The sequence below is a fragment of the Ornithodoros turicata genome, chromosome 5 (genome assembly GCF_037126465.1).
Source record: "Ornithodoros turicata isolate Travis chromosome 5, ASM3712646v1, whole genome shotgun sequence".
In the NCBI taxonomy this organism is placed as follows: Eukaryota; Metazoa; Arthropoda; class Arachnida; order Ixodida; family Argasidae; genus Ornithodoros; species Ornithodoros turicata.
Window position 1 is genome coordinate 29175563 of NC_088205.1, and position 24977 is coordinate 29200539.

Below are 24977 nucleotides of genomic sequence, written 5' to 3' on the forward strand. Positions count from 1 at the left end.
TCTTGCGATCCAGTAACTGCAATCACATGATTCTGTTCAGGATACGGTTTCAGTTAATTGCGAATGGTGAATTGCAGATATGGATCTGGAAGAAACTTGGGTTCCAAGCGGTCTTCGGTTGCGTCCCGGTTTCAGTCCATGCGCGCACTTCCACGTGACAGAGCATGATTGGTTCCGGTGCTGGATCGCCAATGAACTGATTGGGTCTTTACAGCGATACCTGTATAGGGGTGGGGGTGATTGGGGGGGGAGGGACCAACTTCTAGGGGAACTGTGCCGACATGCATATGTCTGAAAGCGTCTGACGAAAACTCAGGAAAAAATTCAGATAGCAAAGCCGGCTCTGGGACTCGAACTCGGGTACCTCCCAGGCTCGACCAGATATGGGGGAACTTGTTTTGCAAGGACGGCGTGGTATCAAATCAAGTGCCTTGTGCTGTGTACCAATACGAGATGCGCTGGTGTCACGCACTGCATATGCTTATGCCATACCATACCATAGCACGAGAAAACAAAATAAGCAGTATCCCTGTGAAGTATGCCCCGACAAAACGAGTACAGCAGTCGATATTGTACATTACAAACCAATATACACGTCGAAAAGATATATACACGAGTCAATACGAACACCCTGTCGTCACATGTCCCAATACGGCGTCCCGCTGTTTTAGGGAATGTGGGCAGCGCGCCAAGCGGACCTTTCACCGGTCAGAGAAGGAAAGGGCGAGGAGGCTCAGCGGACAGCCGCCCTATAGGGATTTGGGAAAGTGGTCTGGTCGCTCTGTAGCTCGTGTACTGGGGTGACCAATTATCCTGTGACGAGTCTTCCGGTGACGAGTGGGATTGTGACGAGTGGACCGGTTCCCCCGGAGCACACAGCGTACATGTAGTCAACCACGAACCCACTCGGAAACGTGAAGAACGAGAGAAAGAGAAGCACTGTTGTACCCCTAATGCCGAACTGGGCTTCACCAGTATTAGCTGCTTTTGTCGCATTAAGGCGGAATGAAGTGTCAGTTCTCATTGAGGGTTTAGGTCATACCGAAGGGTATACACACGCGAACATGACCGCTTCCCTTTCCTACAACTTCGCCTTCATGGCGGCACCATGCACAACCGTGAGCCCCGTTGAACTGGGTCATATTCAGCAGCATTGCTCTTGCAGGTGTGTCGACTGTGGTTGTGCCTCATATGCACCAAATGCTCATAACCTCCAAACGCTCATATGCACCGAAAAAAAAGTTGGTGGTTTTGAGCGTTTGGTGGAAATGAGCAGGAGGGGAGAACCTGCTCATAAGCACCAAACGTCCAGAACATCCGAATGCTCATATGCACCGAAAGGCGGGCGACCACAAAGGCAGGGTCTTCCTCTCCCGCATTTGGAAGAAGGTCATAGGGTGAGAAAGGTGGAATGAATGGCGCTTCACGACGCAGACTTTATACTGTGGAACTTAAACTTGTGGAAGCAGACTTTAAACTGTAGCGAATGCTACAGAACCATTCGATGACGCCAGTGCTTGACTGCGACGCTGTGCAGCGTCAATCTTCCTTCCTGCACCGCGAGTTCAAGCTCACTGGGTGTTATCGTTGAACCTCTAACATATATTCAGCTTAATGTTATTTCTTCAGTTTATTTTTACTACTCGTTTTCTCTTGTGTTTACTCGTTTATGTAGCTTATGGCGCTATGGAGTAGACGGCGTTCCATGTTGATATCCGTTCATCGGCCACATTTTCTCTTACACGTTTTGTCAACCACACTCTACCTCAGGTAGGCGAATTTAATTCACTGTGGTGACGATGAAAGGTCTCGCCGTTGCTGACCTCACAGAGGTGGGCAACGTCACAACTGACGGTCTGGGGGAATGTGCATCCTGGTCGACTTCTATAGGAACTGTGCCGACATATGATTTGGTCGAAAGATATTTAATCCAAGATCGAAACGGCAGCGGTCGTTTGATCGATTTTTTATTGGTTCACTTGGAGTGTTGAACGCCGGAGTTCTAAATGCCGTTATCCTAAGCAACATTTAACTGCGTGTAACACGTTTGCTCGTAAACACATTCCTCATGCTAACCCACTTTGTCAAATAATAATTGATTTCAAGTATTAAACCTTCCTGGCAAATAAATAAAAATAAATTAATGACATTTTGATTATTTATTCCTGTTGAATGTGGATAAATTTTAACAATGTATTATTGTTTCTGACAATCAACTGGCCATTGTATAGGAGAAAGAACAGTTTTAGCTTATTTACTTTTCGCCTATGTGCAGGTGAATCTAAATTTAGTTCTTGCAACAGACATGTAACCGAAGAAGTCCTTCGAATCCTAGACAAGATAAGCAGGGCAGCAGATCTTTGTACTTTCTCTATTTTATCGGATAGCGTGCATGTGTAGTGACCCAGATTGCAGACGCATACACTAAACGAGGTTGAGCTAAGGTTTTATATGCTGTTAATTTAATATCTTTCGTTGTGCCATGGTGAAATTTCCTTCTTAGCATCCACAGGCTTCGAGTGGCTTTCGCTCACATATGGCTATCCCGTTTCAGACCGTTCCCTTTAAATATGTCACCAGCAATGAGAAGGGTGCTCAGAAGAAACACAGACTATCGGCTGCTCCCAACCTGGGGCAACTTTCTTCAACATGCGTCCGACTGGTTCGTAAATTACAAACGTCTGCAAGTAACCAGCGGTCTCCGTGCAAAAAAAAAGAAAGAAAAGAAATAATAATAATAAAAATGAAAAAAAAAGCAGGGTACCCTGATTGCCAGCTCCGTATGCTCGAGTCAAAAGTTACAGAAAAAGAGGTGCGGATGACACAGTGCATGCAGTTTTGAACTCCCTTCGAACAAACGTCTTTCGAACAAACGGCGTCGATCAACCGGCTTTCGATCAAACGGTTTTCGGCCAAGCAGCGTTCGATCAAACACCTTCGATCAAACGTCACTAGACCAAACGGCGTTCGACCAAATGGGCGGACACTACGGCGTTCAAACACCCATTGACTCACGATAGATAAAAATAAACTTCCATAAAATTCGTTCTGACTACATACAAGCAGGACCAAGCTGTTACATAAACTTCAAACTGACACATTAAGCGGCCTTGGTAGTCGCCATTCATTCCACCTTTCTCACCCTATGACCTTGTTCCAAATGCGGGAGAGGAAGACCCGGCCTTTGTGGTCTCCCGCCTTTCGGTGCATATGAGCATTCGGATGTTCTGGACGTTTGGTGCTTATGAGCAGCTTCTCCCCTCCTGCTCATTTCCACTAAACGCTCAAAACCACCAACTTTTTTTCGATGCATATGAGCGTTTGGTGGTTTTGAGCGTTTGGAGGTTATGAGCAGCTTCTCCCCTCCTGCTCATTTCCACCAAACGCTCAAAACAACCAACTTTTTTTCGGTGCATATGAGCGTTTGGTGGTTTTGAGCGTTTGGTGCTTATGAGCAGCTTCTCCCCTCCTGCTCATTTCCACCAAACGCTCAAAACCACCAACTTTTTTTCGGTGCATATGAGCGTTTGGTGGTTTTGAGCGTTTGGTGCTTATGAGCAGCTTCTCCCCTCCTGCTCATTTCCACCAAACGCTCAAAACCACCAACTTTTTTTCGGTGCATATGAGCGTTTGGTGGTTTTGAGCGTTTGGTGCTTATGAGCAGCTTCTCCCCTCCTGCTCATTTCCACCAAACGCTCAAAACCGCCAACTTTTTTTCGGTGCATATGAGCGTTTGGTGGTTTTGAGCGTTTGGAGGTTATGAGCATTTGGTGCTTATGAGCTACTACCAACTTTCTGACCTCATCCTTCCCTATACACATATAGGTCAGTTAGCACTACTCCCATCTAGGGTTGCCACCTTTCGTAGTGAAAAATACCGGCTGAGGGAGAGGAGGTGGAATAGAGAGAAAGGAGGAAAGGCTTGCGGGAAAGGGAAGTGGGTAAGGGGTGGCCTCCACAGATAGAGAGCGAGCGTGCTCGCTCAAGAGGAAGCATGTTCCTGGGTCTGGCTGTATCATTGATGCTAGAAATTGCTATAAACAGGCATGAACGCTACACTGGATCGTATTTGAGCAACCGGATTGGACTGCCACTTACTTTGAAAAACACATCGATGCAGACAAACCCTTCTTTGCGGGCGGAGATCTCATGATGGTTGTATACGGCCTAAGTTCTAGCTGGCTCGACACAGCCACCAACAGCTTTGCATAATCACTGATCTTGTCCCCACCGAACACAAGACTTAATGAATAACAGTGATAATAATAATAATAATGAATAACTAAGAAAACTACTGGCGACTGCGGAGTTGGGTCTGTGCTCCACACTCTAAGAAAAAAAGGAGTAAAACGGGGAGTAATTGCAGCTTCTACTCCCCCAGTCTGCAATTACTCCCCATTTTAGTCCCCTAACCCAACATTTAGCCCCGACATTTACTCCCCAGGACTGCAAATTGTCACTAAACTTCGCGAATGGTCTCCTGAATGCGACAGTCTACGTAAGTATGTGCCCTTGGTCAATTTGAACGACATAAGGCTGTATAACTCAGACAACGTAGCAATTTTCCAGACACACAGAGTAAGAAACAGTTAGCGCATCTTTCTTCCCAAATTGTGCCCTAGTATGGCGCAATATTTTATAGCACTCGATATATCACGGTTGACGGTTTGCTTCAAAGTATTTTCATGCATGCTCACCAATTATGTACCTGGGACTCTTACAACAGCGCGTGAAATGCGGTCTTCACTCTGTGACATTCATTTACTCCCATTCATTTACTCCCGAAAGGGACTATTTTTTGTGGCAATGCAATTACTCCCCAAAAGGAGTAAAAGTACTCATTTTTTTCTTCGAGTGCAGATTTATTCGAGCTGTAGTGGAATGTTGAAGGGAAAACCCCGCAAAAGCCCCTATAAAAGGTCTTGAGCCACAAATACCGGCAGAAGGCTGCCGGTATTACCTTCCTACCGGCAACCGACAGAGCGAGCAAATAGAGAGTTTTAGTATACCGCTACCGGTGCCCGGTAGGCTACCGCGGCTACCGGTGGACTTGCTTACCGCAGTCCCCGGCTCAGGTATAACAGGCTCGTTTAGTATAGCGCGACTCTACCGCGACATTTCACCGGTAGCGACGCACGGAGACGGGAAGGAGAGCGGCGGCGCTGCTGTCGATCTCGCCGGTGAAGCGAGCGGTACGCTGGCGGTAGGCTGCGCGGTATTTCGCCCCTCCAACCGGCGGCCGGTAGGACCGGAAGGCCGGTATTCCGCTCGCGCTTGCGCAGAGAAGGCATGACGTCAATACCGGCCCCACCGGTAGCCTATGGCCGGTATACTAAAACTCTCTAATAACCGGCCGTGCCGGTATAATACCGGCCTGGTGGCAACCCTACTCCCATCTCGCCTAAGCTCTCGTGCTTTCCTTCCCAGCTCGCCGAACGTTCTTGACCTTCCCCCTCGCAGATAATCCGCTTATTTCCATTCGGCCAACTGAGATTCCGCAGATTGGGCTGTGACCCTACCAAACAGCCCGGTTTTTAAACGTTTTAACCTATTCTCTTAAATACTCATAAATGCCCTCAAGTGAGTTCTATGCCAGTTTGCATTGTGAGCAGTCATACATGCAATGCTGATAAGTTACTTGAAGATGTTGATTACTTGATATGTTCGAAAATGTTCAATTAGCAACACTTACCCTATTTATGAGGAACTTTTCTTGCTGAGGACCTATCTACGGGGTGTCCCAGAAGACGCGTCAAACTAGACCATCTAGAATCGTGGTCAACGGCATTAGTTCATACTAGGTTTTTTCCACCTCCTGATGTGAATATCATATAACATAAGTATAATTATGTGAATTTTTGCGAATTGGACTCTGAATAAACGTCACTTTTCTTATCCCACCAATATTAAGAGCGTGCCAAATTCACTGACATTAATGCTAATTGAGAGGGATATTGAGGAGCCATCCCATTAAAAAAAAAGCCCAACATCATACTTCACGTTGCTGTTGCATGCAACAGATTTCTGAGCGCAATCATTGTCAGTCTGACGAAAGGAGGCTGGAAACCAAGCCCACACCGGCACCATAGGAAAAAGATAACACAGATGTGGCATATTGTACCCAGCTTCTGCTGGGATCCAGCCTTCCCTTTCCCAATTATAGGAACTGTCACTTTTTCTGCTATCACTCTGTGCGATGGGTACGTAACCTCCTTTCGTCGTACAGCGATTGTGCTCAAAAGGTCGTTGCGCGTTATGCTTGGCAGCTGAGACAAGTGTTATGTCTGGCTATCTTTTCCATTGGAATAGTCCGGTCAGTTATCATGAATTTGACTAAATTGGGCATGTTCTTCACATTTGGGGGGCGGGTTAAAAGGTGGACCTTCACTTGGCAAATTTCACAATTCATTTCACAAAGAAGTACATAATTGAACTTGGGTTATATGACATTCACGTCAGGGGGCGGCAAAAGCCAAGTAGGAACAAATGCCGCAGACCCGTTCAGTTCAATGACACGTTTTTTGGGGCACCATGTATATGCTTGTCAACTTTTTTTCATACTGCTATTTTTGTGGCTATTTGTATTTATAAAGTATACCTACTGACAGCAACTTATTTTGTTATGTGAGATGCCTGCAGCAAAAGCTCTTTATATATATGACTCATACATCTCGTTGGTCTCAAGAGCACAGCTATGGTGCCAACATTTAATGTATTTATGAGAAATGCTGACCACCCCATAACATGTCTATGCTACTAGTCCATCAGGTGACTGTGACATCAGTTTTATTTCAGTGTGCTGTATTGAGAGCTTTACTAGGGTGTCGTTAGTGCAGACGTCAATTTCGTTATGAGCTGATCACCTCATAACATCTCTATGCTACTAGTCCATCAGATGACTGTGATATCTTTTATTTCAGTGTGCTGTATTGAGAGCTTTACTAGAGTGCATTTCTTGCCGACGTTCAGTTTTGTTATGAGAAATACTGGCCACCTCATATATGTCTATTACTAGTCCATCAAATGACTGTTTTACTTTAATGTGTATTGAGTGCATTGCTGGGACGCAGTTAGTGCCGAGATGCAAGTTAGAGAAATGCTGACCACCTCATAATGTGTCTGTGCTACTAGTCCATATCAGATTACTGTGACATCTCCTTTGCTACATTGTAGTGTGTATTGAGTGCATTGCTGGGGTGTAGTCAGTGCCGTTCCTTGTGAGAAGTGCTGACAACGTCACAGCTTGTCTATGATACTAGTCCATCACATGACTGTGATATGTTTCATCCCTGTATGTTTTCAGTGCATCACTGGGGAGCAGTTGTTGCCAACCTTCAGTTTATTTTTGATAAATGCAGGCTACCTCATTATGTTTTCAGTGCATCACTGGGGAGCAGTTGTTGCCAACCTTCAGTTTATTTTTGATAAATGCAGGCTACCTCATCACATATATTTGTGCTACTAGACTACTAGATGACTATGGTTCCTATTGTACCTGTGTGGTTAATTCACTCAAATTGCTGGAAGCTGCTCTGAGCAATCTACGTGATATGTAGTAGTTTCAGCAAATACTTCACGAACTTGAATAAAGTAGACTTTTATAGGCTTAACAAGCCACCTTCCTTCCTGTGACCGCTACTCCTAATCAGGACCATCCTTATTGCAGAATGCTCAGAATGGCCAACTGCAAACACGTACGTGCATTAGCAAACAAAAAAAGAAAAATCGATGCCATGGCGGACACCCAAAGCATGCTTAATACCTGATCGGGTCAACCAGTTTTTTAAAACTGGCCCATAGTTGGCCCATTCACGAAATTCGCTTATGCGCCATTGCATAGCCGGCCCTAGCCCGACTTTTTCCGAAGCTTGGTTCGAGGTTGGCCCTATGTTTTTTAGGTCGGCTGTATACAATTGCCCGACATCGGGTGAACGATGTTGGGCCGGGTAAGGCCATTGTCAATCGCCAGGCTTGGCCCAACCATTTTCGTGTAGGTTGGGCCAGCTGTTTTTAGGTCGGAAGCTGACGTTGGCCCGATTTCAGACAGATGTTGTTTTACCTCTTGGGATGTGAGTCGCTTGATGATGGTCCTTTAGTGCAGTTGTCAAATGATTGTGCCGGGAGTGATCATTAGTAATAGTGAAGATAACCAGCAGGACTGTTCTGGAGCCATGACAGCTCGCTCAGTGATGAATCACATTCACAGTGCGATACGGTACTTCCAGGACCAGGCGGACGAGTCAAGTGTAAGACTTCAATCGTCTCTTCTGAACAGGATAAATACAGCAGAAATGTATGGTGCAGAGCAAAATTACGAAGAATTTTCAAAAATCAACGTACACTAGTGGATTTGCTGTCGTGTCCCAGTAAACCACTAATATCCCTAGGACATCCTTACAAGGTCATGAACGTCCTGAATATCTGGACATCCACGCAATATCTGTGGGATGTCCCAGAACGACATTCGCGTTTCTATTTTATCGAGTAAATCACAGATGTCCTAGGCACGTCTGCAGGATATCGCGCTTTGGACATTTGAATGGAGGAAAAGCTTGGATACCCATGAAAGGTCCAGTAGACGAGATTTTGGGCACTGGTTGAACGTCACAGGAACGTCGCCAGGACGTTGACTGAAGATATGCGAATAAACGTGAAGTTTATGACATCTTGTTCCGACAGCCACATTTTTGTTCTGCTGAGAGCAAGCAAAAACTTCCGTAAACGTTAACTGGATGGGGGAACAAGCAAAATCGCTATATATTTCTATCGTTCGCGTGCTGCTAGCCATGAAAGTATAGTATTTATCCATATTCGTAACGATCGTCAAGCAACAGTGGAATTTGATCACTTTTATAGCTCCACTCAGCAGTTAATCCCATTTTAGACAATAGCTTGAATTAAAAACACAGTATCTGGCATGAAGGAATGTGAGAGACGTTATTGGTTATACCATGTCTCTGCAGATTCACGGGTTAGCTGCAGAGAAGCACTTCCTCATCGTTACAGGTGTATCACGGCCCAAATACGTAACGAACTTGCCCCAACGGCCTTTATTTCAGTATAAGCTCTGGGCATTTTGTCAGCATAAACCGTTGTGACTCCATCGGTGGCGCTTCTGCTTGATGACAATACACAAACCGTTGTGAATGCTCCCTTCAAATTCGCGTACGCGGTGGTGGGGACAGAAAGGGAGCCTGCCCTTCTTTTTAGGGTGGAAGCACGTGTGGTAACATGGTCGGCCTTGGTGGACCGTGCGTAAAAGTTTGGTCGAACGCTGGCGGGGCTTACCACATTCCCTGAATTTTTGACCTTTTGTTGATGTTCGAGGCATTTATTTCAACACACACAAGTAAAAATTAACATTGTACATAATAAGTATGCAAATACATATATATTTACATACATATCAGAGTGGTGTTGTCATGTCAGATATGTATCAACTAAAAGCAAGTGCATGTTTGAACCTGCTTGCATGATGTCCCACGTACGTTCATATATCCTAAAAGGACGTTCCCGGGATATTCGCAGGATCTACAAATGACAAAGAAGTGCAAGTCCACAGAACGTCTCGGGGATGTAAATGGGCTCTGTGGCAAAGTCCGTGGGATATCCCAACGTTCGAAATAGGATATCCTGTAGACGTTTTCTGGATATATATGGTTTGCTGGGTGTTCCAGCCCATTTCTCTTCTGTGCCCCTTGTACCTGGATTTGCGAATCCCTCGATCTGTGAACGATTTTTCGAGAAACAAAGGGTGTTCATAAATCGATGGCTGGCTGTTGTTCTAGATTCTAGATCCACACAGGCTGAACATGTCCGATATTTATTTCAGGTTTCTCGTCCACAACACCACTAACTGATGTTTGCCACGAGCATTCTCGTTATCTCTCGCGTTTCGCGTTAGTGACGTCATGTGAGACCTGCGACAAGTTACGGCAACACAGCACGGAAACACGCCAATAGTTTAAAAAATGAAAGAGCGATAGTGATCGGACCTGCGTCTTCTATCCTGTCATATTCCTAAGGACCAGCGGCATGTATCTCGCTCGTTGGTGTCGTGCTGACTGGGAGGTGGTGGGTTCGAATCCTACCACCGGCTGTGCTGTCTGAGGTTTTCCCTGGGTTTTCCGAAGACTTTCCAGACGACTGTCGGCACAATTCCCCCTGAAGTTGGCCCAGGACGAATACTAACCCCCTCTGTCCCCCCACTCCTTCCTACTGTCCTATCTCCATCTGTCCTCATCTGTACGCCGCTCATAGCCACAGTTGCTTCGCGGCGCTAACACGAAAAAAAAAAAATCCTAAGGCCCATTTCACACTACTGTTTTCCTTGTCTGTATGGTTAAAAAAATTCAGTGGCGATTTAGCGCTAAATGCGAAAGAAATGCGTTAGCATTAAGCGCCTTTTCCAGTCTATAGTTGACTTCCAGTTGTCCACTTCCACTCCAACTCGACTTCCGGTTGCCGGCTTTCGGTCAAACCTGACTTCCAGTTGTCCACTTCCTGTCTATACTTGACTTCCGGTTCGACACTCAATTACTATATGTAAGACCATTTAATTAACTTCAATTAGCCTCAATTACCCTTTAATTACAGAAGGTAACGGCAGTTAATTTCATTTAATCTTTGCTTAATTACTAACTATATCTTAAATTCATTACCTTCAAACTCCACTTTCGTGCTTTAATTATCTTTAATTGCTCTTACTCCCTTTAGATACCTTCAACTACTTCAATTTTATATCATTTACCTCCTATCTCCCCTCTACATCTCCACTTATACCTCTGCCTCCGTGAGGCTTCACTCTCATACACCACACACACACACATACATACAGCTTTTCCACTTTGACACTCCTAATGCTAACGCATAAAACCGCAATAGAACCCAGAGGCAATCGAGCCCTGTAGATTCCAATGGGTTCGACTTGCTTCCGTGAAAAACACGGACGAGAAAACCGGTACTAATGTGAAACTGGCCTAATCCTTCCAGTGGCGGAGATCTTATCTCTATCGTGTTATATTGCCTGGCCGCAACAGGCAGGTGACGAGCTCATAAGCTGTTTCACCGTTCAAACAACCCCCATGTCAGGAAAGGGTTTTCTAAGAGCAGGATACCGGCTTAGCGTATGTAAAACAGAAGCGAAACTGTACGAATAGCAGACGCGGCTACTGTCCCGCAATGACTTGCGCTGCCCGCTGAATGGACACGCGCTAAAACGACCACAGGGGCTCAGCTGGAGGCTTGCCTTCGCTTGTAACGGTGCAAGCGGATGTTTGGCGCAGGCTTGGCACAGCTTGCTGACATTCTGCGAAAATGTAGCAGGGTGTAGCAGGATTGGCCCCAAGGAGCAGTAATCATATCACTGGCTCTGTGCGATACGACTTGAGAGGTACGGTATACGTGGCTTAGCTTTGAACTTATTGACCAGTTATTTGGAAAACCGGAAACAATACGTATCACTCAGCGTAACTCTAATTCTTGCATTAGAGCACTGACAACAGGCGTTCCTCAAGGCTCTATTTTGGGACATTTCCTATTTCTTATCTATGTTAATGATCTCCATGATTACCTACATGAAGACTGTTTCCTTTACGCAGACGACACTAACATTTTTATTGACGCATCTAACACTATGAGCTTGTTTGCAAAGGCAAATAACGTTTTACGTCGGTTCTCCATCTGGCTTTCTGCCAACAAACTGGTTCCAAATATTGACAGGACTTCATACGTAATATTTCGCCACCGACAAAAATATTTGGACATAGACCAGGAAAAGCTATACTTCGCAGGCCGCCCTCTCAGCAGAGTGTCTTCAGTCAAATTTCTCAGCGTTATTTTACATGAAAACTGCGCTTTGTTCGCACTTTCTAAGTTAAGACAATTTCTTTCTATCCAGGCGCTTCTAATGGTTTACCATGCTGTAGTCCACTCCAATATTTCGTACGCTCTGGAGGTCTATGGGCTGACCTATCCCTCCACCCTTCTTCCTATTTTACACTCTCAAAGGAGGGCCTTGAGGATAATGTTGTTCGTACCCCCTTGCGAATCAATAGCGTTTGCCTTTCAGTGTTTGTCAGTACAAGATATTTATTCTCTTGTTAAGCATAAAATCGCACTTTTCATGTACAAGTTGATCCATGGAGCTATCACGGACCACTTGATCTCTCTCAATCGTGTTCATACATTGTACAACCTACGTCATCAGCCTGACATGCTTCAACTTCCTTCTTCACGTAAAAATTATGGAATATTTTCAATGTCTTTCTTTGGTTCCAAGGTATGGAATTCCCTACCGTTGCATATCAGAACCCTGTCTTCCTTTTTTCAATTTAAGAGATATTCCCGCCTATATCTATCACACGAAACACGAAAGCTGTATGATTTAGTAATGATCTCCTCCTTTCTTTCTTGGAATAAGACACCCTTAATATGACTTGTGCAATTGTTTTATCTATGTCGGTAATGCTCTTTGCTTACTAAAGGCTGCACCATAATGTTTCACTTTCCTTGTCAATGCAGTTTTGTCAATTGTTTGTCAATGTCTTTTTTTTTTTTTTTTTTCTTTCCCACAAGGCTTGTTATATTCATGTACGTCTGTGTATCTACTGCTGGGACTGTTATACAGGGCACGCCCTCACAGTCCCATTTGTAACTCATTGAAACTCAGAAAGAGTAAATCAAACCTGAAACCTGATAATCCCTGGGATATCAAAACATTCAGATCAATATCACCCAGAGATATCTATGGCTTAATGGGAGGCTTGACGAAGTAAGAACACCAGTAACAAAAACATACTTTTATTTTTTTAATTTTTCAATCAATTACCGTTGATGTCAATGCAGTTACACATCTCTTAGCAAGCTGATATGTAGTGTTCAAGCAACATGTCCAGTGGCATTCCTGGTGGGAGCACTACAAACTGCAGCAACTGTTATTTCCATTTTCAGGTTTCCTTACCATGACTTACTTTACCGCATAATCTGTATAATCCTGATCTTCCCAACCAGCAATCTACCAATGCTGGCTGAGAGCTTGTCCTTATGTCATAGATCGCATTATTCACGGTCTGAAAACCAGTATATTAAAAGAAAATACATATGGACAGTTCAAAGCAATTCACCTGGAATATCTGCACCAAGATTAATCTTTGCTATTGGGCTGGCAATTGTTATGTGCTTCTTTATCTTGACATCTTGAGCTTTCACCAAGCGCTCGCGTAGAGCCCTTGGACGTTGCTCCAGAGCTGATAGCTGCACTTTCTCCTGCGTGAAGAAAATAGTGGTGGTTAGCCTCTGAGCCGTAACCTCTACAGTTTTAAATAGTCACAGGATACCGCTTGTGTACAGGAAAATGCAAGCCTGAGTCCTGGGAAAAACAATTCAACCCTTGCTGTCTTGGTACTCAGAAATATAATTGATGTAGCGCTCTTTCAACAAGATTGCATGGAACAATAAAGGGTCACATCCCAATCTGCTGAATCCCAGTTCGCCGAAAGCAGTTAAGCGGATTGTCTGTGAGGGGAAGGTTAACCCCTTTCGGCTAGCTGGGAAAGGATACATGGGCTATTCGGCGGATTGGGTATGGCGGAAAATCATCTAAATAGGAAAGGAGCAACAGGGGACATCTTGCAAGATAAGGAAATGTCCAATGACTCCTGCTGAATCATCTTCGTTTTTTCTTTTACCAATCGATCAAGCATCACTCAGTGAACTATAGCCAGAGAAATGGCACACTAGCAGCTAGCTGGCTATAAAACGATGCAACAACATATTGTCGTTGTATATAGTAACTTACAATATCCTCTGAAACTAGTAAACGTAGCGATAGCGTGCACAAACATGATAAATAGATAGGAGTAGATCTGTTGAATAGAGAGACGACAAATTTATCCACAGCGAGAGTAGGGGGTCGCCTCCGTATCAAACTTCTCAGGTGTGTTTCTTGTTGTGTTGTGTGTTTCAGGTGTGTTTCAAACAAGAACATAAAAGTATGTTCTTGTTTGTGCATGATAGCTTAATGTTTCCTGGTCTCAGGGTTTTTCGTATTGTATCCTTGCCACCATATCACATGTTTTCTTGCCGTTCTTTCATTAACAATACATGTATTGTTTTGTAATTTCACAATTTAGAGTAAGAAAAAAAAAATCTCTTCAGTGTCCATTTTATTGTGATATCCTTCAAACCATTAAGTTTTAAAAGTTGTTTTTTAAACCAGGTATTTGATTACGGCTTCTATTGGTATATGCACTTGGAAGCTGTGAGCTCTGCGTCACTATAGTGAGAGGTCCTGTCGCAACATTATGACTGGATATAAGGATGATTTCAAGGCCAATTATTAACCAATGAAAGCGTATATTATTGCATATCAAGGTAATGAAAGCACTCCATGTGAGAGGAACGTAGGTGCTGTTTGTGGTGGTAGTGACGGAACTGCTTGCCGTAGTCGGCCACACTCAGGCAGGCAACGTCACGTGTATCGCAGCGGGATAGTGTGTCATGGGCAGACTTCACAGGGAACTGTGGCATCTGAGGAAAATCCAGCGAAAACATCCAGACAGCACAGCTGGTGTCACCTCCCAGACTTGGCGTGAAACGCCATCATTGTAGGAAGAACACAACGTTCCACGAACAATCGAATAGGCGAACTGCTTGCTTGCTTGACTGAGCGATCTACCCTCGGGTGTTGCTGAAGGCACATTGCCCTGGGAGAACCGTGCCTCCTGGGCCAACTTCATAGGGAACCTTACCGACAGCTGAGGAGAATTCAGTGTAAACACCCAAGGCACCTGGGAAGCCACAGTAGCAAGGTAAATTCGGCGAATTGGGGATGACCATGATGGTCATTCGACCAGTTGGTACAGCACATTTGGAGTTCAAAGGATTAAGGCTGTCTGCTGGCCTTCAATGCATTCGACGAGTTCAGATTCAGCAGATTGGGAAGGCACCGAATAAAGTTCCACCGGGAAAATCAATCTACAGTCGCCGACAGATTTTTCTGACATGCTCGATTATTCGGACTCGTTCGCGGAACGGCCGCTGGTCCCATAGAGATGATGTATAAGAACGTCCAAAATTTCGGACGTCGTGCAGCTCCGTCGCTCGATATTTCGGACTCTGTTTGCCCCACCCGCGAATTTCTCTCATGGGGTGATGGAAAACATTGGTATCATCTGAAATTCGTATCAAAAGAAATCAACCAACTAGAATATTCAAGAAAAAAAATAGGCAGTGATGATTGTTGATTTTCCATTCCTCTGAGTAGAAGAGGTCTGTCGTAGCGCTTTTGCGTCTTCGTTTTTGGCCAACGGCCCAGCACGTGTTGTCCGCCGGCGAGTCGCGCTGTAAAGCGAGCTTCACCTAAAGCACGCATGCGTTAGGTGAAGCCGACTTGCGGACTTGATGACGGCGGTGCCTCTATCAGTGTACTTACAGTGGCGAAATGTCGCTTCGGGAAATAGAAGCTGAAGTTATCAGGCAGAGCTGGAAGCGCGTTAGGAAAGCATCGACAAATATTTCCAGCCTACTAGGGCTTAGAAAAGTTTATTTTGAAGCAAAATTCGTTTTCTCGGACTGCTCGATTATTCAGACTCTTGCGCGATCCCCGCAGAGTCCGAAAAATCGGACGGCGACTGTATATACACTAGCAGAAACATGTGTATCGACAGCTCTGTAATAAGAGGGTCTGACTTATTCGGGTTAAATGTCTGCCCTGGATTCAGAGAGGAGGGGGGGGGGGGAGAAATCGGGTGCTATTGATAAGATTGCACAAAGACTGTCCAGGATGGGTTCCCTCAACACCTCACTTGTGACCACAAGGGAGTGCGCAGGGAACTCTCTGAACAGCTGCTGAACCAGTTTCAATCCGAGGGGGACGAATTTTCGCAACCTATCATCGCATGAGATGAAGCCTGGGTGCATCACTTCACCACAGAGACAAAAAGTAGCATGGAATGGCGAAATAAGGCTTTCCTGCCGCAAAAGATGCATGCCGTCTGCTGGGAAGTCCACGGGAACTGTCTTCTGATCAACATGCGGGCTGCCACCCAAGTGTGTACTTCCTGGGGCAAAGGGCCGCGATTAATGTCCAGTACTATTCCACATTGATAAAGAGCGCCGTGCGAATCACAATTTGGAAGAAAAGACCCGCGAAGTTGTCTGGAAGGGTCACTCTTCTTCATATCATACCCGGCCTCACACAGCAAATTTGATGGTAGCAACCCTTGCCAAAATGCGCCGAGAGGTTTTGCCACATGCTCCTTCCAGTCCCCAACTGATAACCATTTGTATGGGCCCTTCAGAGAGCACCTTGGAGGAAGGACGTTCCACGCAGATGGAGCCCTCCAGAAAGATGTCCTGCAGTGTCTACATCAGCAGTCCGCTTCTTTCTGTGCCAAAGGCATCAAAGAGTTGCCACAGCGATGGCGGCGGTGTCTAGATGCACACGGTGAATGTGAAAGACTGACCTAGTTTGGTGCTTCCTGAATTTCTACATTGTATTTCAAGAAACAAAAGTCTGGGTCAACCTTGAACGACCTTTGTATGTTCGACTCGGCTGTCGAATTGAACAGCGATGTTCGAATAGATTCTATGCTTTTTCGAATATCGCGGTCAAATAAGGTATCAGCCTTTCTTTTCTGTCAGACTGCCCTTATCATATTCCAATGCACAGTTGTTGCATACGTTGCAAAACCTATCATTCAATTTGTACCTACAATGAGTATCAGACAGCTCAATCGCGTCAATACGCGTGCTGTCATGGTTGTGGTCACACCTGGGAAAAGAAGAAGCTTGGGGGGCAAACGTGCAGAGTGTGTGACGTAAGGGTCACGGACAGAGGTGCACAGGCGATTGGCAAGAGAACAGGGACTTCGGGCTGACAGTCTGCATCGGTTTCGAGTTCTACCGCTCAGCCCTTGGTCTTGTCTTATATCTGGTCCTGGGTTCTTGGTTCTGGCTGCTGTTCTGCCCTCCAGTTCTTGCCTCTGGCTCGGAGTATTGCTTGGTTGCTGGCGTTGCGCTGTCCGCTCCGAGGGTTACTTCTGCTGGGTCTGCGTGAGAGGTGCTCCCACTACAAGCCACAGGGCCAGGGCCTCGACCTATGCTCACAGCAAAGTTTCTGCTTACAACCTTGTTTGACTCTATCTCATGCTAGCTTCTATCCGAACTACCCCTAAGGGCTCTGACGTCCACGTCCAGTGTAGGCACTGTGAACTGACCCGCTGTGACGTAGGTTGACTCGCAGCCAGCCGCATCACAATTTTTGCGTCCGCGACAGGACGTTACGGTGACAGCGTTCTCAGGTCTTGGCGCTAGCATGAGCGGAGAGTTGGAGAAGTGGACAGCGCTTGGGAGATCACTAGGAGTGCGTGACGACGAGCTGAGGGAATGGGTCGAGGAGCAGAGAGCAATAGAGAGACAGACGAGGGCAGAGGAGCGGGCTGCGCGAGCAGCAGAGAGGCAGTTGGACGAACGAGTACTGCTAGCTGAGGAGCGTGTACTCGCATTGCGTGTGCAGGCCGCGAATCAGACCACAGCAGCCGTTCACCCTGACTCGAGCGGTACAGCTAGTGAGAGGTTTCGACCGGGTTTGCACAAAGTGACGCCTGTCTTTGATGAAAAGAGGGATGACCTAGACGCCTATTTGCACAGGTTTGAAGTATAGTGGCTGAAGGATTGCATTGGCCCAAGGAGCAGTGGGCAACAGGCGGAGGAGGAGCCGGTAGCACCTAAGAGTGTCGCGAGAAAGTCTACAGGTTGTATGTTGTGTGGCGAGATGGGGCACAGAGCCTTGGATTGTAGGACAGCCTTCACTAGGCAAATGCAAGGGGCCTGTAGAACATGTGGAGAGACAGGAAATAGGTCAGCAAATCGTTCGAAGAGAGGACTGGAGAGCGGCGCTAAAAACGCTGTATTATGGGTGTTGCCTCAGGTTTTGTGAACGATGGTAGGATATGGTTAGGCATTATGAGGAGCCGTAAGGGGGTCGGTATACAGGATGCACCACGGTGCCCAAAGAGTATGCAGTAAATGCTGTGCATTCCAGAAATGGTGACTGGTGTACATCGCTACGATGTGGTAAAGGTAGAGTGAATGGACAGTTTGTCGAGGTACTCCGGGATACTGGTTCAAACATGGTCATAGTCAGGAGAGGACTGGTAAAAGACAGCCAGCTGACTTGTCGTTATGGGGTTGCACGCTTGGCTGACGGGACGCCGCGCTGGCTACCAGAGGCGGTCATAAGTATTGCGACGCCGTATTTGTCGGGGAAGATGGTGGCGTACTGCATGAATGCGCCAATATGTGACTTACTGGTGGGCAATGTGACGGGCACGAGACTAACTGACCGGAAGTCTCCGAAGTCTGCAAAATACTCAACAAATGGAGCCCATACAGTTGTAGGTGCTGTTCTACACAGATCTAGCGAGTTCAATTGTGCTAGACAGTCAAAGGCAACTCAGATTTGCCCCTGGTTGCGTGAATCCTATGTAAAAGATCAGCTGAGGCGTCAACAGTGTATAGGCAAGGGTCACTACGGGTGGTTTGGTTCCAACAGCCGAAAGTGTACCACAGTCAATGAGGGTAGAGCACGTTGTATTTGGTCTGGCCAGCAAGGCGGCGTCAGACGTTGCTATAGAGAACTTTGTACTAGTGGCACCACAACGGGGAGAGCATGGTTCAGAAGTGAAGAGGGCAATACAGTAATAAGTGGTGTACAAACGGTTTAGCCAGTATAGTAAGTCAATCGGATTAATTGTGGCCAGCATTCTTGTGGAGGGGCTCGGTTACACGTATGTTGTGTGTCTTTGTATTTTTCAGAAATGCAAATATGTATCTACAGTTGAACCTCTCAATAACGAACGTCGATTTAACGAAATCCTCTGTTTAACGAAAAATTTCCGTTGCACGAACGCATCCCTATAGACGCCAATGTATTTTTGCATTCGATTTAATGAAATACATTCGTTTGGTCACCTTTATTTAACGAAATCTCTGGGCTCTTCTGCGCGTGTCTTTCCCTTCACCACGAAGAAAAGGAGGAGAAACCTTCCCTCTCTGTTGTCCTTACGCAAGTTTTCGTTGGTTACTTCGGTTGTCACGTGCTGTAGGCACGAGTGTGCCGACATGTGCGTCTCCGCCGCCGGTAACCGTTGCGCCGACGCTGTTTCGAAACCGGCGCGAGGGTCTCTTCGCACCTGTTTTCGGACAAGAAAACACGCATTGCTGACATCTCGCGAAGTCTAATTTGCTTGTGTTGATGAAGACGACAGTACGTTGCGGTTTTGTGCCTTTTCATTACTTGTTTTTGTTCGCGCCGCTGATGCTGACGGTGGTAAAATGGGCATGATGCCGCTGCCGTTCAAGGTTCCATCGGCGCAGACGTCTACGTGACATGTACCCGTTTCTCGTTCTTTTCGGCGGTGTACGGTTGTTCTTTCCGGACGTCATGAGTGCAAGTGAACCAACCAAGAAACTTCGATACGCGATCGCGTAGGAGAAAGCAGTCGAGGTCATCCGGAGTTACGAAGGTTATGAATGCTCAGAACGATATTGTGCACAAATTACGCGTTACCTAGCGTTATGTAATGAATAAAGCTTGATATTTTGTGCCCTTCTTACCTTAGTACCTGTTTTATGACAAATGACGTTTTGCGGTACGCGCGGCGCTGGTAGTGCGGCGGCCATCTTTGTTTAACTTGGCGTGTTCCATTTAACGAATATCTCCATTTAACGAAACAAAGAGCCAGCATTTACAAATTCGTTATATAGAGGTTCAACTGTATATAGCGTTAGAGAAAACCACAGTAGCATGTGCTCTTGAAAGTGGTTCACATGCAGGTTTCGAAAGCTGTTCGCTAGAAGGAAGTTTGATAGTTGTTGAATTGACATTTTCTTGGAATGTATATGTCGTTTCTTAAATTGGTCCATTTTAATCGGGTGCATGTTGTGTGCTACACCCCAGCAGTCGGATTTCACAGGTTGTGAAAGTGCATGTCGTGCGGGGCTGGTCCAGAGTGTGTGTATTGACGTTGATGTTTCTCACTGCCTCACTTCTATAGCTAAAGTGATGTAACGCTTTGTGTTTCTTTGAATCTATATTAGTTTCACGCAGTTTTCAGTCAGAGGTGGCTAGGAATTGTCACTGACATGTTTACGTCCACTTTAACGTCCATGGTATATCGACTCGTCATTGGTCCATTGAGATCTTAGAAGAATGGACAAGAAGGATATTTCGCACAACGTGCAAAGTGTCTGGGTTAATGTTTTGTGACGGGGAATTGTGATTTTCTGAAGACATTGAACAATTTCGGGTTGTGCGATGTTTTGCGACGTGGGGGGTTAATGTCATGGTTGTGGTCACACCCGGGAAAAGAAGAAGCTCGGGAAGAAAACGTGCAGAGTGTGTGACGTATGGGGGCACAGACAGAGGTGCATGGGCGATTGGATTCTGCAAGAGAACAGGGACTTCGGGCTGACAGTCTGCATCGGCTTCGAGTTCTATCGCTCGGCTCTTGGTCCTGTCTCATATCTGATCCTAGGTTCTTGGTTCTGGCTGCTGTTCTGCCCTCCAGATCCCTGCCTCTGACTCGGAGTATTGCTTGGTTGCTGGCGTTGCGCTGTCCGCCCCGAGGGTTACTTCTGCTGGGTCTGCGTGAGAGGTGCTCCCAGTACAAGCCACAGGCCCTGGGTCTCGACCTATGCTCACAGTAAAGTTTCTGCTTACAACCTTGTTTGAATCTCTTTCATGCTAGCTTCTATCCGAACTACCCTGAGGGCTCTGGCGTCCACGTCCAGTGTAGGCACTGTGGACTGACCCGCTGTCACGTAGCAGCCTCAACTCAGCCCAACTCACAGCCTGCCGCATCACTGGCATTCTTTTGCTAGGCGTCACCAATCCATAACCAAGGCTTCCCCTCACGCTTGCGTGCGCAAGGTGAAACCCACTTTAGGGTTCCGCATTGCTCGACAACACGCATCGGTGATTTATCCAGACCACCCCTACACCCCCCAAAATCTGCAGGAGACCCCTAACATTTTGTGAGATTGCACAATATTTTATCAAAGGCATGTAAAGACACCCCCTTGCAGACCCCAGGTGCAAGGGGGGCAGATGTAGTGACCATTTTTCCTTGCTGCCTCGCCTGCTCTGCAACTGGCTGCGTCTCCCTTGTCAAAAGAGCAGAAAGCCACTCCACTCACTCAACAAGGAAGACCACTCAATGGAAACGTAGCTTCATATTCTACAAGAATTTAGCCGAGCAGAAAGCTTTCGATTTGAAACCAGCTGAAACGCTGTTAACAACTGACAGATCCTGCCCACTGCACTGTACGCTACATGCGCTTCCGGGTAGATAAGTGTGCCGGCTCGCCATGCCGCCACCGCCGGTAATGGACCTATCCCTGTTTACAAACACATGATGTCAGATGGTACAACAGTACTGCCAACTTGGTGGAGTGGAATTACTATAGCAAAAAATAAAAAAGTCACAAGAAAGCCACATTTAAATGTGCCTTCTCATATTGTAAGATTTGTTTTTGCAATTCTTTACATATTATTTGCTGTATGGCCTTGTTCTGCTCCATACTACCAGTAGCCCTATCTTTTTGGTAGTGCTTTCTAAAGATGGCTACTGGGCTCTTCCATCTTCTGGAGCCTGAAGGGTACAAGTTTCTCTCGGAGTGCATGTGGCTTCTCTATACAAAGCAAGCGCAAACTAAGTCGTAATAACAAACCACATTCCACACAGGATTACGACGCTGACTTTCAGACCTTCTTTTCTTTCCGGCGTGGACTACGAACGCGAATGAAGACATGAAAGTGACTAAAAAAGTGACCTCATTTGTGTATACCACTAACATAACATAACGAAGTCACTCGTGGCCTTCCTAAAGGAATATGGCTTTGTGAAATGGCAGTGTTCTGGTCCACTCGCGCTGTTTTGGTTTCATTATGTCTACCAATGTCAGGATTAAGTCACTGTGACATTGCTCCGGTAGAGGTCTATTTTCGGTACACTGATGCTGTTTCTAAACCGGTGTGTGGAGAGCCTCGTTGCACCTGTTTTCGAATGCGAAAACGTAGAAGAGCCACTAAAACACAATTACAGTGTTAGACAATAATACACTATGGCTGCAACACTCATACTACTTGGCAAGATCGTATGTGCGCACAGAATTCATACACTTTTCTTGCTGTGCTTTTGCTTCTAGTTTCCATTCGACACTGTGTAGAGATGTCTTCACGAATGCACAATGCCCGCTGCTCCCGTCATGTAGGATGTGGAACTTCCCGTCATGGCACTCAATTTCACGAATATTTGAACGAAGCTCGAATATTCAAAAAGTTCGAATATCAAAATCTCGAATACGAATCGAATATTGCAAATACTGTAAACGTATTTTTGTTCGCGATGTATTAATTTTTGTGAATCACACATTCATTCATTTTTGCAAGTATTTAATTTCGCGATTCCACGGCAGTTTCCTTTCGCGGGATATACGTCAAGCTGTGTTCACGAGTACAATGTTTTGTGATTTTTTAGAGGTCGCGAAAATGACTACATCACGAATAAAAGTATGTTTACAGTATTTGATTCATATTCGAAATTTTGTATATTTGCACACCTCTATGACTCTAAGCCTCGTTCTTCCTCGTTGGACCAACTCATATAACCCTGTTAGTAACTTGGTTCCATCTTTTGCACAGTAACTTAACTTGTAACGAGTTCCTTTTGTCAACAAGTAACTTCCTCATCTCTGGAGGAAAAGGTGCTCTATTGATGCCACTGAATATGGTAAAGAACTCTACTCCTTCTTTACCTGCATGCAGATGTCTCGAAGAGCCACTCGAACCGACGCTTCCTGTGCCAGCTCTGCAATTCGATCATCAACTCTTCGTTGCAACTCTTGCAAAGCTTCAAGACGCAGGGCCTAAGGGTACGAGTGGACAAAAAAGTAGCAATTAAATGAGACAGCACCGCGGTTATGCTAAGTGTGTATAGGTAGGGCCCTCAGTTTTGGGGTTTTATTTATTGTGAAAATCGGGGGGTAAATATCGGGTTGAAAATCAGGACCTGCCAACCAGGGTAAAATCGAGAAGTGACGTATTTTCGGGTGAAAAAAAAAGAGATACAGTAGAACCTCTTTATAGTAACTCCTCTTGTAGTAAAACTCTGCTTATAGTAAACGAGAACTGCGGTCCCGATAGAATCTCATACATTCAAAGGCACACCTGATATAATAAAACTCCTGATCTAGTAAAATTTCATCATGGTCCCAGAGAGTTTACTACAAAGGGGTTCTACTACTTTCATGTGTTGAAATTAACTAATTAATAATTGGGGGCTTACGTCGCGAGATAACTGAGATCATGAGCGACGCCACAGCGGTCGGTCTGTGGAGTGCTGAAATTAAGTGAAAGAATATTTATTAAGAGACTGGCTGATAATTCACTGTATAACCACTAAGGCTTGCACCGACCCCTGTTTATAAAAAGAATAAGTTGCATGTTCAGTAGAACATCATCCATTGATGTGCGTTGAGAGCATGCTCGCGCTCGCGTTTGTACGCCTCGTATATCGTTGGCTGTTGCTGCATCCTCTTTGCGTACTTTGCTGATACAAGATACTCCCTACAAGATTTGAAAGTTGGCTTCACCTAACACTTCAAGGAACGTCGAGCTTTGCTTAACTCTTCGCTGTTTAGCATGATTTTTTTTTGGGGGGGGGGGGGGGGGAGCTATCGTGAAAACTCGGGTTTAACCCGAAAACGCAGAACTCTATGGATGCACCATGACTAAGTTATGCTGTTACGCTGACCATGTCCCATAGTGCCCCTCTAGGCTTTTTATGTGTATGTGAACTCTTATGTTATGGTAGATGAAGAAAAAAAAGAAACCGGTACTTACCAGCTGTTCGCACCCAGTGCCAAGGAGACGAAGCTTGGACATCTTCTGGGCCAGAGCACGCACTTGCTTCGTGGTAATTTGAGATAAATCATGTGATAAGCTCTTGCTCATATCTAATAGGGCCTTCACTTCCTGTTCAAGTTCCTCATTATGACTCTCTGGGAACAATTGTTTTAGCTGAGATATTGCCCTCTGGGTACTGGCTATGGTCCGGTCTGCACTGTCCAGCTTTCTCTGCAAATCCAGTTTTTTAGTTTCTAAGTCTTGTAGTGTGATGTCCTGATCTGGATCTGATTATTGGAGAACAAAAATTGCATGGTCAGTATATCACAATGACGCAACCAGAAAATGTCTATTTACAAGCACAATGCGCTACAAGGGCATAGAGGGGCATTATGTTTTCGGGTTTTACTTCAGGAGCCGTATAACAGGGTTAAACCGTGCGATAACCGTCAGGTGGTAAATAAAAAGAGCGCTTCTCACATTTTAGATTAACACAAAATGCAGAACAGCCATTGTGAAAGTGCTTAGCATTCTCCAGTGTCTGTATTGGTGGCTGGATCAGCACTATGCCAAGTTAGTTATGGGGGGTTTTGGGGTGACAATTATGCAAATCAAGGGGGGAGAGAACAGGTTTTACTGGGTATAACCATAAAGCACAAGGGTCTAAGCATACAAATGTACTGGTACTCCTATGTATGTATGGCACATGAAAGCCTCCCTTACGCACGTAAACTACCAGCAGCACACTGTCTTCCAATAATGTAGCCAAACTTGCCAAACTGCAACAGGACCCCCATCCCATGTTATCCCAGATAAATATAAAACTATATAAAACAATTACGTGCATCGATGTGAACCTGCATTTAAAGTTCCACAGTGAAGAGGGTAATAGAAGCGGAGAAAAATGGGCACTGTGAATAGCGAAACTCCTGCAGCTCTAACATGACAGCCCTCGCTGCCACCAGTGAGGCAGCACACGAGAAATCACGCGCTTACAGCTGCCATTGGGAATGGACACAGCTCTGTGCCATGTGACGTCTGCGTTTCACTCAGGAGTGTGTACAAT

General features: G+C 45.7%; 1 protein-coding gene across 5 annotated transcripts in view; it reads right to left on the reverse strand.

Moving 5' to 3' along the window:
• Positions 1-12785: 12785 nt before the first annotated feature.
• Positions 12786-24977, reverse strand: part of LOC135394278 (uncharacterized) — a 93995-nt gene continuing 81803 nt past the window's right edge. For 4 of the 5 annotated variants that reach the window (XM_064624952.1, XM_064624951.1, XM_064624953.1 and 1 more), the window contains exons 17-20: positions 23909-24198; positions 22822-22932; positions 13125-13266; positions 12786-13070 (exon numbers count right to left, since the gene is read on the reverse strand). In XM_064624952.1, the coding sequence (XP_064481022.1) occupies positions 13060-13070; positions 13125-13266; positions 22822-22932; positions 23909-24198 (554 nt within the window). In that variant the 3' untranslated portion in view covers positions 12786-13059. The remainder of the gene's footprint in view (positions 13071-13124; positions 13267-22821; positions 22933-23908; positions 24199-24977) is intronic. The other variant, XR_010422814.1, reaches the window with a different exon arrangement.